This window comes from Coffea arabica, chromosome 2c (genome assembly GCF_036785885.1).
Source record: "Coffea arabica cultivar ET-39 chromosome 2c, Coffea Arabica ET-39 HiFi, whole genome shotgun sequence".
NCBI lineage: Eukaryota > Viridiplantae > Streptophyta > Magnoliopsida > Gentianales > Rubiaceae > Coffea > Coffea arabica.
This window is the reverse complement of record NC_092312.1, coordinates 6,048,180-6,065,297: the sequence shown is the minus strand read 5'-3', so window position 1 is coordinate 6,065,297 and position 17,118 is coordinate 6,048,180. Positions and strand designations below refer to the sequence as shown.

At 36.8% G+C, this 17,118-nt stretch overlaps 3 protein-coding genes across 5 annotated transcripts; 2 read left to right on the top strand and 1 right to left on the bottom strand.

Moving 5' to 3' along the window:
- The first annotated feature begins 1,020 nt into the window (after positions 1-1,020).
- LOC113725425 (mannose-1-phosphate guanylyltransferase 1-like) lies at positions 1,021-4,555 on the top strand. Of its 3 annotated transcripts, none has more exons than XM_072073891.1 (5): positions 1,021-1,217; positions 2,680-2,791; positions 3,109-3,171; positions 3,260-3,499; positions 3,589-4,555. In XM_072073891.1, exons 2-5 carry the CDS (start codon positions 2,681-2,683, stop codon positions 4,258-4,260), a joined length of 1,086 nt encoding a protein of 361 aa, XP_071929992.1. In that variant the 5' UTR covers positions 1,021-1,217; position 2,680; the 3' UTR covers positions 4,261-4,555. The 3 variants fall into 3 exon arrangements, with proteins under 3 accessions (XP_071929992.1, XP_071929993.1, XP_071929994.1); XM_072073892.1 differs by having other exon boundaries at positions 1,078-1,217; positions 2,636-2,791; XM_072073893.1 differs by lacking the exon at positions 1,021-1,217 and adding an exon at positions 2,452-2,487.
- A 1,550-nt stretch (positions 4,556-6,105) lies between these two features.
- On the bottom strand, positions 6,106-9,900 carry LOC140034960 (CASP-like protein 5B1). The gene is made up of 3 exons (XM_072073890.1): positions 9,416-9,900; positions 7,962-8,094; positions 6,106-6,778 (listed from the first exon to the last, which is right to left on the bottom strand). The coding sequence occupies exons 1-3, from the start codon at positions 9,544-9,546 to the stop codon at positions 6,578-6,580; spliced, it is 465 nt and encodes a 154-aa protein (XP_071929991.1). The 5' UTR covers positions 9,547-9,900; the 3' UTR covers positions 6,106-6,577.
- Positions 9,901-15,218: 5,318 nt separating this feature from the next.
- LOC140034959 (uncharacterized protein At2g39795, mitochondrial-like) lies at positions 15,219-17,016 on the top strand. The gene is made up of 3 exons (XM_072073889.1): positions 15,219-15,609; positions 16,241-16,587; positions 16,696-17,016. Exons 1-3 carry the CDS (start codon positions 15,334-15,336, stop codon positions 16,853-16,855), a joined length of 783 nt encoding a protein of 260 aa, XP_071929990.1. The 5' UTR covers positions 15,219-15,333; the 3' UTR covers positions 16,856-17,016.
- Positions 17,017-17,118: the final 102 nt, after the last annotated feature.

Here is a 17,118-nt window from a genome sequence, read left to right as displayed (position 1 = left end):
ATTAGTTGTGCCGGTTCCTATATTTAGAGCCGTTAATCGAGCCGAGTCGAGCCTAGTATTTGGTTATCGAGCTCGACTCGAGTTTAATTCGAGCCGAGCTCGACTCGAGCTCGTTAGGAAAACGAGCTTTAAAATGTATTCGAACTTGGCTCGTTAAATATATATGTGGCTCGAGTTCGTGCAAATTAACTTTAATAAAAACCTATAATTTTTAATTTTTATAATTTTGATTTCTAAAATAACAAATATGTCATTCATTAACGAGTTCTAACGAGTTACTCGAGTATCAAACAAGCCGAGCTTACTCGGCTCGTTAACTAAACGAGCATGTTTCGAGCTCGAGCTCAACTCGTTAACCAAAATTAACGAGCCGAGATCGAGTCTTAACGAGTCAAGCTCTAACGAGCTTTCGAACTACTCGATTGACTTAACAGCTCTACCTATATTTCCCTAAAAATAGAATTACCAAAAACAAAAACAAAAAAAGAAGAGAAAAGTACCAACATTGTCAGCAAACCTTTCAGATGGAGCCCCCTCCGCTTAGAGATTGAGATGGACGGGCCAGACCGGCCATTGTTTCAGTTAGTCCAGGAAAGCATCATATTATAAACCGCATCAAATCTAGAGTAGGCCATTTTGCCAACAAGGCAAATTACAGGGTGCAACCCATACCCTCCATTATTTTCTTCCCTACCCCCGCCCCTGCCACACCTATGTTTTAAAAGAATATATGAATTTGTATTATACTACGACACAGGCAAGTACAAAACCTACTTGCACTACTAAAACTAAATAGCAAATAAATAATCCTCAACAAAGTACAACTACTAAACAAATACTAGTAGTACAATTGAACTTCCCACGAAAGAAAGAAAGAAAGAAAAAAAAAAAGGGTAACCATAGCATACCCGTATGGACGCGAACCGGTTTCTTGGAGCAGTAAAAAGAGAAATAGGAAATTGAAATCCGTGGGTGGTTAGTTGTGTATACATACAAAAAAGCTGTATCTATAGTTTCCACATCACATGTGTAATTAATTGATTATCCCGCTACAGTACTATCTTATATATTCTTGTGGATGAATTAGGAGATGTATTACTTGAGAGGAAGGGATTTGATTTTATTATTGCTCAACCCAGAAGCGGAAGAAACTTCCTTCCGAGTCAGCTCGCTTTCTAACTCGCTTTTCTCTCCATTTCCAATTCGTATAGTCTCAGGTAAATTTTCCCCGGCTGTCGTTCCAAATCAATCCAACGCGAGCTTTCTCTTAGAATTGTTGTTGGATCCATACTTGTTTTGTCGTTCCTTATGTTAGCACCTGTCCTTTTGCTTTTCTTATTTTGCTTTGATCCTCTTGACCACTCTTACAATGTCGGTGTGAATTGTTCCAATATTTGGTTCATTTGAGCTATACAAGCTGGGTTTTTTTTTTTTTTTGAATAATTATCCTTGGCATGTTCATTGTTCCTTGATCAAATGTCTTTGTAAAGAACTAATTAATGTATTTGTTCAGTACTAATTATCCATTGGGGCTTTGGATCTGATATCATGACATTGTGTTTAGTTGTGGTGTTGAGTTTTCTGGTGTATTTTTCTAGTCGCGCTTATTTATCTGCTTACGGAATTATTTTGCTTTTGATTTGTTATCTTGGAGTGTATGGAGGTAGAACATAACGTTAGTGAATCACCCAAGTGTATTTCTCTATTTTTTTTTAAACCCATCTAAGTTGTCCACTTTAGCCGAAAACATTGCAGAATACATGTGTGTTAATTCCCTAGTAATGAATTAGTAAGGTTGTATCGAGTCCAATATCCTGTTACAGAAGTAGATCACTCATTATCTAGAAAGAAATTAAGTTCAAGAGCAGTTAATCCATCCTTCCATGTAACTTAATCAACTCTGGTCATTGCTTCCAGGTTAGTGATGATTTTTCTTTTCTTATTTGGTTAAAGCTGGTGAAAAAGGAGGATTAGATACACACTACACAACCTTTTCCCTTGCAGCATGCATTTCAAGTAACTTCTAAATCAAAAAGTTGCTGGCTTTCTATATTAGGAGTTAATTGCTTACCGAGCACCAAAGTATATTTTTTTATAGACACTGAGTATTTTCTGCTGATATGTGACTTATTGTGACCCTTTCATTTGACATACAACTGGACCTTGATGCAGTCTGTCAATCTTATATCAGCTAAAGTTCAGCTGTTTGTCATCACAATTTAAGGCTCCAGCCTGTGATATAGCTGGAGTTTTGTTTCCTTTTCCAGCCGAACCTTTGGATTGATTTTCCTTGCTCTCGAAAGCACTTTAATTCGTTATGCGACGCGTGTAAAAATATTTGTCTCTATCTCAAACTGTGAGTTAAAATCTTGATGCTACTTCCTAGCCTGCCCCATCAGGTCCATGTTCCTTACTCTTCCAATTTGTGCTTCGTGTCAATCTTGACATATAAACTGTTGTGAAGCACCGACAACTTTACTCTTGGAGGTCAAAATGAGAAATTTGATATTGCTTTTTGTATACACATGTCAATATGCAGTTCTTTGCTCGTGCATGCTTCTCTCCTTTGGCATTGATATATATTGATGGGAGTGGATTCACTTTTGAATGAGTTTTTCTTCTCTTCCTTGCATAGTTCTCTGTTCACATAACACGATAACCAGGAGCATATCATTTCAGGATGAAGGCACTTATTCTTGTTGGAGGCTTTGGGACTCGTTTGAGGCCACTGACACTAAGTGTCCCTAAGCCACTAGTGGATTTTGCTAATAAACCAATGATCTTGCATCAGGTATGTCACTTGAAAATTCATTTTTGCATTTGTATTGTTGTTGATTATGTTGATGCATATAAACTTCCAGCATCAGTTCCGCTTCAAAGCCGTCAAGTATATTTCAGGTTTCACTCTGATTTGGCTGTTTTGAAGCCTAAGCATGCTACATCATAGCCTGGTTTCTGTGATCAGATGTAGAACATGTGATTTCAAACTCTTTGTTCAGATATCAAACACAACTGCTATCTATGCATGCATGTGCTGCATGTTCACAATGCAGATTTTTAAGTTAGTGTAGGCCTGCATGTTAATCATGTCAGTCTTGGTGATTTCAGATTGAGGCTCTTAAGGCTATTGGAGTGACTGAAGTGGTTCTTGCAATCAACTACCAGCCAGAAGTAAAATACTAGAAGGCCTCTGTCATTTTTGAATTTTATGATACATTTACTAAGGAAGCACTAAACTGAACGAGACTTCTTGTCATAGGTGATGCTGAATTTCCTGAAAGACTTCGAAGCAAAGCTTGGGATCAGGATCACATGCTCACAAGAGACTGAGCCACTTGGAACTGCAGGCCCCCTTGCTTTGGCTAGGGACAAGCTGGCAGATGGTTCTGGCGAGCCATTTTTTGTTCTGAACAGTGATGTTATCAGTGAATATCCACTCAAAGAGATGATTGAATTCCACAAATCGCATGGGGGTGAGGCTTCCATTATGGTAACTAAGGTAAAGTTCTGCTACTTAAACTTTTCCTGGATTTGCATGTCTGGATCACTATTGGATTTTCCGATTTCTGAGTTCAATGAACCACACAGGTGGATGAACCTTCAAAATATGGGGTTGTTGTCTTGGAAGAAGCCACTGGACAGGTGGAGAGGTTTGTGGAGAAGCCCAAACTATTTGTTGGCAACAAAATTAATGCTGGCATTTACCTTCTGAACCCTTCTGTTCTTGATCGAATTAAATTAAGGCCCACTTCAATTGAGAAAGAGGTTTTCCCAAAAATTGCAGCAGAGAAAATGCTTTATGCTATGGTTTTGCCTGGGTTCTGGATGGACATTGGACAGCCGAGGGATTACATCACTGGCTTGCGGTTGTATCTGGATTCCTTGAGGAAGAAAGATGCCTCAAAATTGGCTTCTGGAACTCATATTGTTGGAAATGTTCTTGTGCATGAGAGTGCCAAAATAGGAGAGGGTTGCTTGATTGGACCCGATGTTGCAATTGGCCCTGGATGTGTGGTTGAGGCAGGTGTTAGACTCTCACGCTGCACGGTAATGCGTGGAGTTCGCATCAAGAAACATGCCTGCATCTCAAGCAGTATCATTGGCTGGCACTCGACAGTTGGGCAGTGGGCTCGTGTGGAGAACATGACCATTTTGGGAGAAGATGTTCATGTTTGTGATGAAATCTACAGCAACGGGGGTGTAGTTTTGCCCCACAAGGAGATTAAATCAAGCATCTTGAAGCCAGAGATTGTTATGTGAAACTTTGTTGCTAGCTCTAGGTGATAGAGACTTCATATTTCTCATATTTATGTGTGTTCTTTCCCCCCCTTTTTTTTGGCTCCTCTTCAAATGTAAAATTTAGCCTGAGCAAGTTTGAGTGACTTGAGCAATTTGGTGCAAGGTTGATGTCTGTTGTGAAAGGATACAAGTATAGGTCACTGGTGTGAAATATGTAATATTTTCTGTATATAGAAATAAATTATTGGTTGTTGAAGAACGAAATGTAATTTTAGCTTCCCGTTAAACTTTCAATAAGATGCTAGCATTGTGTGTACCGTAGTTTGTCATCCAGGAGTTAAGGCAGGGAATATTTTCTGTTTCCTGCTCTAACAGGTATATGCACTTTGTAAAAGGGCAATGCATGTAGTAATCCGCAGGAGCTGCATTTCCGAGCATTACTATCAATATTTAGCCTGCTGGACTAAATAATGTCCATCTGCTTGTTGATAATTAGAAGGGCAATGCATGAACCCTTCTGTTTTCATGATTTCATTCACTTACCGATTTTGTCGGTGGTCTTGACATGAGATATGGATAAAGCAGATTCAGCAAGGACACTTTAGGATTCTTATCGGAACTTGATATTGACTCCTCAACTTTATGTCCCCATCCCTTTCAAGGATGGCCAGGCCTATAAGGACCAGGGGCAGGACGGCAACAGTTTCTGAAGGCATAGCTCTGTTCGTACATGGTGTAACTTACTTTCAATAACGTATAATTTTAGAATAAAATTTTGTGGATCTCACACATGTTGTTAAAAATGAGGTATAAAATGAGATCTGGACCGTATAATTTTTTTAAGCCAAATTTTAGCCATGAACCGTTCCTGCCCCACTTTCGGCCAATAAAGAGGGGGATGAGAAATGGGGTATTTTATGAATCATTCGGGTGGGTATGCATTAGTTAATTCTTGTTTAAAAATATAAAACACTGAATAACACAAGAATAATGTTAGTGGCTTTTGTAGTGCGGGGACCATATTACTCTCAATTCTACACCTTTTAGTACCAACATCTGCCACTATATGTGGTAATTGTCACTGTATGTGGCGGTTTTAATTGGCTATCTTTGATGGAGTCTCTACTCACATAGACTCCATCGAATCCCCCCCTCTCCCTAGATTAGACTAGATTAGCTTATTTGAATTCTATCGTTGTGATAAAAAAAAAATAGTACCAACATCTGCAGCTGGAGCTCTGATTTCTTTGATACCATCTACATCATGACCTGTAAATGGGCTATTGCTTCTTTTACTCTCTCTTCTCATGCTTCCGAGTTCCTACGTTGACACTAACTGTGATTAGGCAAATTGAATCCTAAAATTGATATAGAGCTTGATATTCATGATTTCTGGTCTGATTTCACTCCATACATCCACAATTGCCGTTGAATTCAGTAGTAAGTATGTGGGGTGGAAGAGCAACTGGAATGTTTGTTTGACAGCGAGGGTGTGCCTGAAGAATGGAAGTCACATTCACTCCATCAACCATTATAGCAGACATCTTAAGAGGGGCATGCTTGTTTGTTCGTGTAGAGAATTATTGAAATGTGAATGCTAGGCATCATTTTCGCCTCAAGTCACGCAGCAGTTTACATCTCTTCTATAAAATCAGCACAAAATACATTGCTTGATAAAAAAAAACAGCACATTTATGTGATTAATTAGTTGGCGTTTAGCCCTTAATTGATGATTGAAGGTTAACGATGACTGCCACATTAGTGAAGCTAAGCTTCAAAAAGCAACTGCCAACTCCGCACACTACACAGATGACCTCCGAATTGGAATTAAGATCTCGGGGTATCTAGTTCAGGAGATGGGCACAGTTCAGGAAACAGGAATTTGGTCCTCGTTGCCAGGATTCAAAGATTTACAGCTATTTAACAATTCTGGGTCCGGCACGGCCCTTCATACATGTACTAAACTAACGAAGAAGCATTATCGTCTACAAATATGCATTGCCTCTGTGTGAACTGCAAAAACAAGTACATGCTGAATCCACTTAAAATTCGGGGAGAAACAGCGCTGCTGTGGGAAAGAACCCGATCAACTTGATCATATTTCTAGCTCATCCAGATTTATTCAATAAGTCAAACCCCCTGTTTCCACCCACTCGATGGAGAAATGGAGGGACCCAGATTCCAAAGCGAAGGACCATCAAGCTCCAAACAAGAATCAAGAAGCAAGCCATTGACAGAGAAAAAGAGATGAGCTATTTTCTATAAGCTGTGTCAAAATTATATTTACAAGCAGAAAAATTGCGCTGGCATGTGGCTGTGGCAAAGAGTGACAAAGGAGTCAAGCTGAAGCAGCAAGCAAAAACATGACGTAGGAGGATATTGCAAGGAGAAACCATGAAACAAAAGCCAATCCTACAGATATCTGAAACATATCACAGGATAGTTTGGTCTCGGTTCTGCAAATAGTTGTGTCTTTGATAAGAAGAACAATTACGCCTGCTGATGAGCATGAAGCTGCAAGTGACAGAGTTGCAGTAACCTGCATTACGAATCAGATGTTACACTAGAAGTTTGACAAAACCTCAGAAGTGAAAGAAAGTACAGAACATCTGCGTCCTAAAAACAATAAACTCATCACAATTACAAAGAAACAGCCGTTACTTTTGGGGGCAACGTAGATCGATTCAAGATAGCATTGATGACTGCTTGTTTTAAGAGGTTTGTGTACAGTTTCTTATACAAACATGAAAGATCTGACATTTCAAGAGAACTACAAAGCAGCATATTGGCTAAAATATCTCAATATTTTCATTTAACCAAGCTTTTGTCACAATTGGTTCAAGGAAGAATTGGTGATGGAATTGATTAGAAGAAACATTCTGAACTAAGAAATCTAGCAACTAGCTATGTTCATGAGAATCCCACATTGTAAGTACTCTAGAATCATCAGTGAACTGTAGGCAGCAATTTCTTTTATGTAAAAGACAGAAGCCTTAGCTCAAGATTGGTACTCATATCCATCAAGCTAGTGAAGAATTTATTATTTGCAGTAGTACCGTTGTGCACTCCAGTGATGACATAATACTAATTTGACATAAAAATCCAACTTACAACTGCCTTAGAGCTTATATATGAAGTCTTTAACCTCAGATGTCCTTGTATGACCAAACGGAGCTCTCAGATTCTGATACTAAAAGCTCCAACCTAGTGCCTACAGGTTGAAATTTGTTACAGGTACCGCCAGAAGTATTATGTATACCAAGCAAAAGAATGTGTGCAGTAATAATTAAGTAAACAAGAGTATTGCATTCTACTGAATCCTGAATAAATTTTATATACAAATGCTGGACCAAGTGCCTGCTGATCTCATGAGTTCTTTTTACTCTTGTAAAACTGTATTTCTGGTCTCTCAAACTGAAAAGTTTCAATCTCTCATTGTAACAGTCCATTAACAGTTGATGCTGTATAATACAGTTAAAAAATATGTATACGAATTTCAAAATGCTGAACAGTTTTAAAACAACCAAAACATGATTTTTGCTAATCTTCCAAAGGAATTGCGTCAACTAAAGTTGCTGCTTTCATTGATTGTCAGATGCAAGTAGCAGCCAGAGTATAACAATGAGTTAATATTCGTTATTGGAGCATATTTCAGAAACTGCTTTGAAAGCTTGGTATTGAATCAAGATGATCATTATTAGGAGGAGAAATTAGATAATTACCCAATCGCCAACAACAAACAAGCTGACGAATATGTGATTATGCAAGTCTCTCTTTAACCTCAAGGCATGAACATCAAAGCAGGCAAGTCCAAAACTCCACAAAAGCTGAAGCCCCATAGATGCTATCAAGTAGCTGATTCAAGGGTGAGCAATTAGAGCATGAACAAAACCTTGCGATTAAAAGTTTGGTGCCATTTAGAATATCAATATTAGAGCATGCTGCAGAATGGCAAAATGATTTGTTTATGCCCACAATTAGTCTATGTCCACAGATATTCAATTCAAGAACAAATGCATTGTCACTGAGTAACTGCAACGGACATTTAAAGGCATTCTGAAGAAGAATAAGCTAAAGCTGGAAAAACATATTATTCAAAAACGATGTCCAAGAGAAAGAAAAAGGCTTGAGCCATTTTGCAAAACCTTCCAAGCAACAGCCTACTTGATTCTCAATCCAGTATCCGTAAGAATTTTAACATGCATTTTAATCTATGTTCCTTCTCTAGAATCAATGTTGTTGATAAAAAATAACTACAAGTTGCATTCAAACTCTGGATATGGAATGAGAATTGCAGCTAAGCACTTGAAACTTGACGTAGCAGATATATCCATGCCTGTGTATACTCAATTGCTATGACAAAAATTTTGACCTAATCAAAGAATTTGAGTAAAAACCCAACATAATGATCTCCAGTCCATATAATGCAACTCTAGTTCACTGTGCATGACTCAACATAGTACTCCAGCCTTGGTAAAAGCTTTTTCTCGGCAATTGAAATTCACACAAATACCTCAACATAGTCAATACAATTGCTATGCTATCAATTAAATGCTCAGCATCATAAAGTTTACTCATTTCTAGCATCAAAGAAACATATACTAGTTAAATAGAATAACCAAAAGTGGTTTTATATGGTACTGTAGGAAAACAAATTGATCTATCAGCACAGGCACGTGCAAAAAATTTACAATGCCAATCCATCCACATCCTCATAATTCCTCCACAACCACCTCGTCGGTCCCAGAAGTTTTAGGCAAATCCAGAAAGCAAGAAAATATATATCTGAAGATTGTTGGCTCCATTTTGACGATTGACCATACTCAAAATGTGGCTAAGCTTCTCCTCATTTCCTGTAAACAACTTGTTTTTAAGTATTGAAAGATTCACCATCTATTCAAGCAATTATAGGACTTAGCTTCAATCTCAATTTCAACACTGCAAACGCCCTCAAAGTATAGATGGAATCCCTTGACAAACCAAACCCATCCTTTTCTGAGCAACAATTAAAGCATACTTGCATAAAACAAAGCGCGATATCTAGTCAGTCTATTTTGCCTAAATACGGATCAAAACAGAACGCCTTTACATGCTTTGAAGCCAAACGAAGGAACTCTTCCTAACAAAAAAGTAATGAACCCTTCCTAACAGACAAAATTGAATTGGTTATATATACCAGAAGGCAGTTGCAGTTGAAAAACCAGAAGCAGAGGCCATAACCCCAAGAGAAGCAGCAGCAAAAAAACACTGTCCCATCCTCAACAACAGCCCACTCACCTTTCCTGGGCTCCCAAACAAATCCTTCATCCCTCCTCTACCCTTCTTTCTCAATCCTTCTCCAATAATATGCAGAGGACGAACAGTTTATTATCTGAAAGATTGGATCTTTAAAACAAAATGGTTGGATTCCCAAGGCAGATAACAAAAGGAAATTGCTTTAAAATTTGCAGAACATTCCCATGGGCTGAGGCATGAAATGTTGCTCAGAAGGAAAAATGAAAATGGAAAAAAAAACAACCCTAATGATCTGTCAAACTGCTGAAGAAATGGGACATGGATTTAGTAGAATGGGTTTTATTTAATTGTGCTTTATCTATTGATGATGAAGAATAAATTAGTATTAAAAGGTTGAAAAGAGTAAACTAGTAAATGTCGGGAGCTGGGGGCCTCAGCATTTTGATGGAGCGGTTGCCTCTTTTACTTTCCAAATCATCTATCAGTAACTACCAGTAACTACGTAGATGCAAAGGAGCAGCTCTTTTTTGTTTTATCTTTTAACTTTTTTGACGAAATTAGCTGATGATAAGTCATTAACTGTGCTCTATTTGGATTTTTTCGGATATATCAAGGATCTGATGGTCTGACTGAATACTAGTGTACTAGTGTGAATACCCGTGCTACGCACGGTGCTGATATTATTGAAAAAAATAAAATGGTGAACAAATAAAGGTGAAAAAATTGAACCAACAAAATTTAAATGTAACATGATTTGGACTAATTCTCATTTCGCTCTTTGCGTTTTAATTTTAACATATTTGACCTTATTAAAAGTTCTGAAAATTTCCAAAGTAATTTCATAACTTCAATTTCAGTGTCTGCTCTCTATTTTCTTATTATTACGTTACAATTGGCATGCTGCCTGATAAACTAAAGAAGTCAATTCTGTGTGCTTAATGTCTATCCCATTAATTGTCAAATACCATTAATATCTATCCCATTAATTACGTTACAATTAACATATTTGACCTTGCAAGTTAGAAAGAAAAGTAAATTTTTGCACTCTGGTATGTATACTTAAGAAGCCAATCTAAACAACTTTCGATTCAGCCGAAATCGAGCCAAATGCAAACTGGATGTCATTTTTTTTTTTTTTTTTGGGAGCAGAGTGAAGAGGTGATTTTTGACTAGACGAGCTGCTCCAAATGCCAGGAACGTGTGCCGAATTGATGGAATCTTTTTTTTTTTGGGAGTGGGGTGAAGAGGTGATTTTTGACTGGACGAGCTGCTCCAAATGCCAGGAACGTATGCCGAATTGATGGAATAGCTGATCAAGGATCACCTGCTTAGATTGTTAAATACGTGGCTTAATTCCCCGGTTCACCTCCAAAGACTAAGTTAGTTCAGAATAATGTGAAAATAAATCTAGAGAGAGTAGGCTACTTTCTTTTACCAAGGATCCATCCCCTTTTTCTCAGAGGAGGATTCCCCTATTTACAGGGGACAATTTGGAGGGAAAGATCCAGGTCCCTAGACATTTGATTTAGACAACATATCCACTTGACTAGACCATTGGGCAGTGGGCAGTGTGTCAGAACAGTGGTCAGGGTGTCAGGAGTCACATCCACTGGTCTGAGTTGTCAAATCCTGGGACACCATCTCGGTTGTGGGGTGCCTCTTCGCTTCCCTCTGCGCTAGCAGAAGCCCAATTCACTTCGATCTTTCAGGAATACGTGGTACCTGAGGTAGTACAATGTAGCCGAGGTGAACGATACACTTAATCCTGGGCTCACGAACAAAAATATCGGCTTGGCTATAACCGAGTCGGGATGACCATCCTCATGGGGTAAGCGAGAAATCTATCATCTTACTGCCATACATGCAGTATCTTTTTTTTTTTTATTTTATGAAACAAGTATTGTATTTTATTAGTTACTTGGTCAGTTACTTGAAATGTTGGAAATTAGCATAAATTAGGAGTAATGCGTTAAGGGAAAATCGTCCAAAACGTCCCTTACATTTTGTAAAATAACTTTTTTCGTCCCGCACTTTTAAAAGTGTAATTTTATATCTCTTACATATGCACATCGGACAAATTTAGTCCCTAACTGAGTTTTCGATCATTTTTTGACCGAAATCCGTCATGTGCAAGGCACGTGATCATTTTTGAAGGGTAAATTTATCAAATTATATTTTACATAATCTGATCTATAGTCCTCCACATTTTATAAAATAAATTTTTTCGTCCCTCACATTTTATAAAATGATTTTTTTCATCCCTCACATTTCACAAAACGAATTTCTCCATCCCTCACATTTCAAAAAATAAATTTTTCATTTCTCACTAATTATGTGTATGAATACATTTTTTTAAACACATGTATATGTCTATTTGATTTTACTTAATAATAATAGCATAAACACATGTATGTAATTGGGCCCAACTTGTGGGTTATCTTCTCTTTTTATATGATTATGACTAATATTTACCAATAGAATCTTAATTTGCATATTCTTATTGTATTTTGACCGAAAATAGCTTTATTGGCCAACTTGACAATGAATGCAAGATTATTTACTAGTTAATACCGAATAAAATCAAATGATCACGTATAATATATGATATTCATATTGTTAAGTGAAATCAAATAGACACATACATATATTTATGCTATTTGTATTATTAAGTAAAATCAAATAGACATATACATGTGTTTAAACAAAATGTATTCACACACATTTTTTTTTGGGTTTCCCTCACATACATAATTAGTGAGGGATGGAAATTCATTTTGTGAAATGTGAGGGATGAAAAAATTATTTTATAAAATGTGAGGGACAAAAAAATTTGTTTTATAAAATGAGGAGAACTATAGATCAGATTATGTAAAATATAATTTGACAAATTTACCCTTAAAAAATTATCACGTGCCTTGCACGTGATGGATTCCGACCAAAAAATGATCGAAAACCTAGTTAGGAACTAAATTTGACCGATGAAATATGTAAGAGACATAAAATTACACTTTTAAAAGTGAGGGACGAAAAAAGTCATTTTACAAAATGTGAAGAACGTTTTGGGCGATTTTCCCATGCGTTAATAGGGGTTTTGCTATCTGCTCGGATTAATCAACTCGAGCGAGAGAGCCATAGAATTAGAGGCTGTCCAAAATCTGTCCCATGAAAAAGAGATCCGAATGAATGTTCATGGCCTACGAATATGGAAAATGAATGATGCATCCAATGAAAAGGTCAACCATCCCACATCGAAAGATTGTGGGGTAGTTACCCTGGATTTAAGGTTCTCGACCGTACTTTCAGTTACCAATTGATTGGATGGTATTGGTTTGTGGAATTCACCTTACATTGTGTTTTGCACCAGAATTTCGATTATCTCTGAGTGTTTCTAATCTAACTGTTCTTGTGTAATTTCGACTTGTTGAAAAAATAAAAATATTTGGTGAGGTTGTGCTCCGGGGGGGGGATTGGTCATCCATCCCACATCGAAATATTGTGAGGTAGTTACATTGGATTTAAGGTTTTCGGCCGCACCTCTAGTTACCAATTGGCTGGATGATGTTGGTTTGTGAACTCCACCTTAGATTGTGCTTTGCACCAGGATTTCGATTATCTTTGAGTGTTTCTAATTTAACTGTTCTTGTGTAATTTCGACTTGTTGAAAAAAATCCAATGAAAAGGTCAAAGCTTTGTTGCTTATTAGCAGTATTTCTTAATTGAGCTTCAACAAGTGTAAACCATGATGCTGGTTCTTTTCTAACCATGCAAAAATAAGGTTCATTTTCGGATGGGATCTTTGGGAAGAATGAAGCTGTCATTTTGTTTGCCTTAAGAGTGTACTCCATTTCCAAGTAATCTTTTTTTCGTTACCTTGGTGATTTCAGGGGATTTTCATTTTCCACAGCAAGAGCAGCTTCCCCTAAGAAATACTCTTCTTATTTTTTTTAAAAAAAATTTCAAATTATTTCTCACATTTGGTCAAATAAATTTTTTTATCTTTCATTTTTAAAATAGTAAGTCCATTACAAAATCAAGTAAATAAAATTTAATCTCAACTTAGGTTTTCAACTATTTTTTTTTATCTTAAATCTATCAGGTGACCCATGCATAGTCATTTTTAAGGTAAGAAAAGATTAGATCCCATTTACAGTTAAACAAATGACCTAATTCGTATTTATTTTTGTCCTTGAAAAAGTAGGACTTGACTTATCACTTAAAAAGTAAGACCTGACTTTTTTGTATATAAAAAAGACCTACATCTTAATCACATGATGATTTCAAACTAAAAAACAGTTGAAAACTGAAATAGAGATCAGATATTGCTAATTTGAATTTATTAGAGACATAAAATTAATATTTTAGAAACTCAAATGACATTTGTATACTTTTTCTTATTTTTTTTAACTTAGTTTTTTAAGTTTATCTCGAAAATCTATATTCATAAACTTCTCGCAGAGCTCACTAGACCGATCCTGCATCCGCCATAAAGGCTAATTTAACTGCAAGACCTGTAAAAAAGAGAAAAGTTAATTAGATGAATTAATTTTCTATATACTGACAGTATATACACTTTCACCATTTGATGTATGACACATAATTTGAATTTGAATTTGAAAACCAAATATTGCATATGTATTATACATCTAAGCGTGACAATATACACATTGTCAGTGTATCTAATATTTACTTTAAGGGTTATTATCACTTTACCCCCTTAAACTATATCACTACTATCAGTTTACCCCATAACGTTATCTTTTAGTTACTTTACCCTCATAAATAGTTCAATTCAATATGTTAAGAAATTTTGGACAAATATACCCTATGGGGTAAATTCAAGAAAAAAATTGGATATTTTTTGTTAAACATCAGGTATTTAAACATCGGTTTTGTTTAAATTTTATATTATTTTTTGCTAAGTTGGTTTAATAGTAGGATAAATTGCCTAAAAAAATAACTCTATGGGGTAAATTAATAATGAGACTATATTTTATGGGGGTAAAGTGATAATAATTTTAAGGGTTAAACATGTCTTTTTACTTTAATTAACAAACTCCGTTAAATTTGACCATTAGTCTTGGGGGTAAAGTGACTAAAAGATAACGTTAAGAAAAAAATTAATAGTAGTATCAAACGTTAAGGGGGTAAAGTGATAATAATCCTTACTTTAAATGTATTAATCTTGACAATGTATACACTTTCATCATTGAATGTATGACACATAATCTGAATTTGAATTTAAAAACAAAATTTTGCATATATGTTGTACATCTAATCATGATAATATATACACTGTCAATGTATCTAAGATTGCATATATGTTGTACATCTAATCATGATAATGTATACACTGTCAGTGTATCTAAAATTTACTCTAATTATATCTACGGCCAGGGAAACTATTTGAAATTTACTGAAACTTTGACACCCTAATGCAACCAAAACATACAATGTATATGATAATTGTGAAATCAATCGTGAACTAGCTGTTTCAACAAATCTCAATCACAATCATGTGTTTATATTTATATCACATATAAGCTTCTAAATGAATAAAATGTGACTCAAAATTTCAATTGAACAAAACTTCTGCTAGTTTACCCTAGCCCAAGAAAAAGGGGTAAAAAAAAAGCCAGTTCTATCTTTCAAAATAAAAAAAAAAAAGAAAAAGAAAAAGCAGAGAAGGGGGAAGAACCCAAGAAGAGGGCCTGAACCTTCATATATAAATAGATGCAAAAACCACAGAAGCCCTCCTTAAACCCTAAACAAGAAGAATCAGTACCCCATCCCTCATTTTCACTTCTTCCCAGTTTCCCCCACTCCTTCCAAGTTCCCACCACCTCTTCTTCTTAAGCTCAAATGGCTCTGACTAACACTCTTAGAAGGGTTGCTTCGCGAGCTGTACCTTTCGCCTCCCGAGTCTTCCAAGCAACCACCCCACGGTACGCCCACCGCGGCTCTGCTCTCTTCTCCGCCGTCAACCGCCGCTTCGATCTGTCACACTCCGTCTTTAAAAGCTCATTGCCGTCGACCTTCCATCATTTCTCAACTCGGCCGGCTTCAGATGAGTCACTCCTCAAAGTTATTCAGGACGAGATTCAGTGTGCCGTGGATGCTGATGAAAATATCGACAAGGTCTTTCGGTTTTTCTCCGTCTCTGCCTCCCGTTTGTTAATTTTTTTTTTTGCTTTATGGGAAATTGTGTACAAGTTACGGCTATAGGTGGGGAATGAAATTAAATTTTGGAATCCTACTTGTCTCTTTAATTTTTTTGGGTTAATTCATGAAGGCCACTTTTTACTAAATCAAATTTAATTGGACTTATTCATAAGCCTCCGCGAGTTGGAAATTAGTGGAATAAGAGAGTTTAACTTGAGTTTGTGATTGTAAGATTTTTCCACAGGGTAATGAATTAAAGTGAAAACGGGTGGTTTCTTTTGAAGCAATATGGGCAAAATATTCAGGGTAGTGAGCCTCTGCAGCTGGGCTTGGTAATTTTATGTACCTGGAAATGCAGGCAAAAAGCACCTGCAAATATAGACAAAAAGCACCTAAGGATTTATTTGTGTCTTGTAAATGGCTAGTATGTCTCGCTTTAGCGTAATGTGGTAGCTAGTCATTGATATCTTACTATGACATCAAACTTTTCGAATGTTTGGGGATTTTGGATAAAGGAGCCTATGGACATTGTGTTGGTTATTTGTCGCAGTTTAGTAGTAATAGTTGATTTGTAAATTTAACTCTATTGCTGTCATTGTCTTTGTAGGTTGAGGAGCTTCCATCTAACTTTCCGTTCAAACTTGAAGATAATCCTGGACTGCAGACTGTAACTCTAACAAGGGAGTATCAAGGTGAAACCATCGTTGTAGAAGTCGAGATGCCTAGCACTGTCACTGGGAATTACGAGGAAAATGATGATGATGATGGTGATGCTGGTGATGAGAAGGCAGCACAGTCTCAGCTTCCTTTGGTAGTCAGAGTTTCCAAGAGCCATGGACCATGTCTGGAGTTTGGTTGCACCGCTTATCCAGATGATATTGTAATTGATAGCTTGTCAGTAAAGGATCCAGATGCTTCAGAGGATGAAATTGCATATGAAGGACCTGAATTCACGTGAGTATTGCCACAGATGGTTAACCTACCAGCTAAAGTATTTTCCTTTTTTTTCTTTATTTGGCCCATGCTTTATCTTCACCGGCTCTTACTGTTCTTACCGTTCAGGGAGTTGGATGAGAATCTGCAGAAGGCTTTCCACAAGTATCTGGAGATTAGGGGAGTCAAACCCAGCACAACAAACTTCTTGCATGAGTACATGATCAACAAAGATAGCAAGGAATACGTGATGTGGCTCAAGAATCTCAAGAAGTTTGTTGAAGCATGAACTAGGCGAAAACTTAGAGCAACTAGGTGGCTATGTTAGTTATTTCCATACACACATATTTAAATGCGACTTCTCATTGGCGTTAAAAGCATACGTCCTGGTATTGAAATCGTCTGGGAGGATTTTGGAATTGTTAAACGTCTGGAAGAATTTCTTTTGTACCCGGGTCACAGTAGAGCATTGAATTAGATCTCTGAATACTGGTTGGAATTCTTTTCTGTCAGAAAATATGGAGCTTTTCTAGTAATTGGATTTTGTATGGT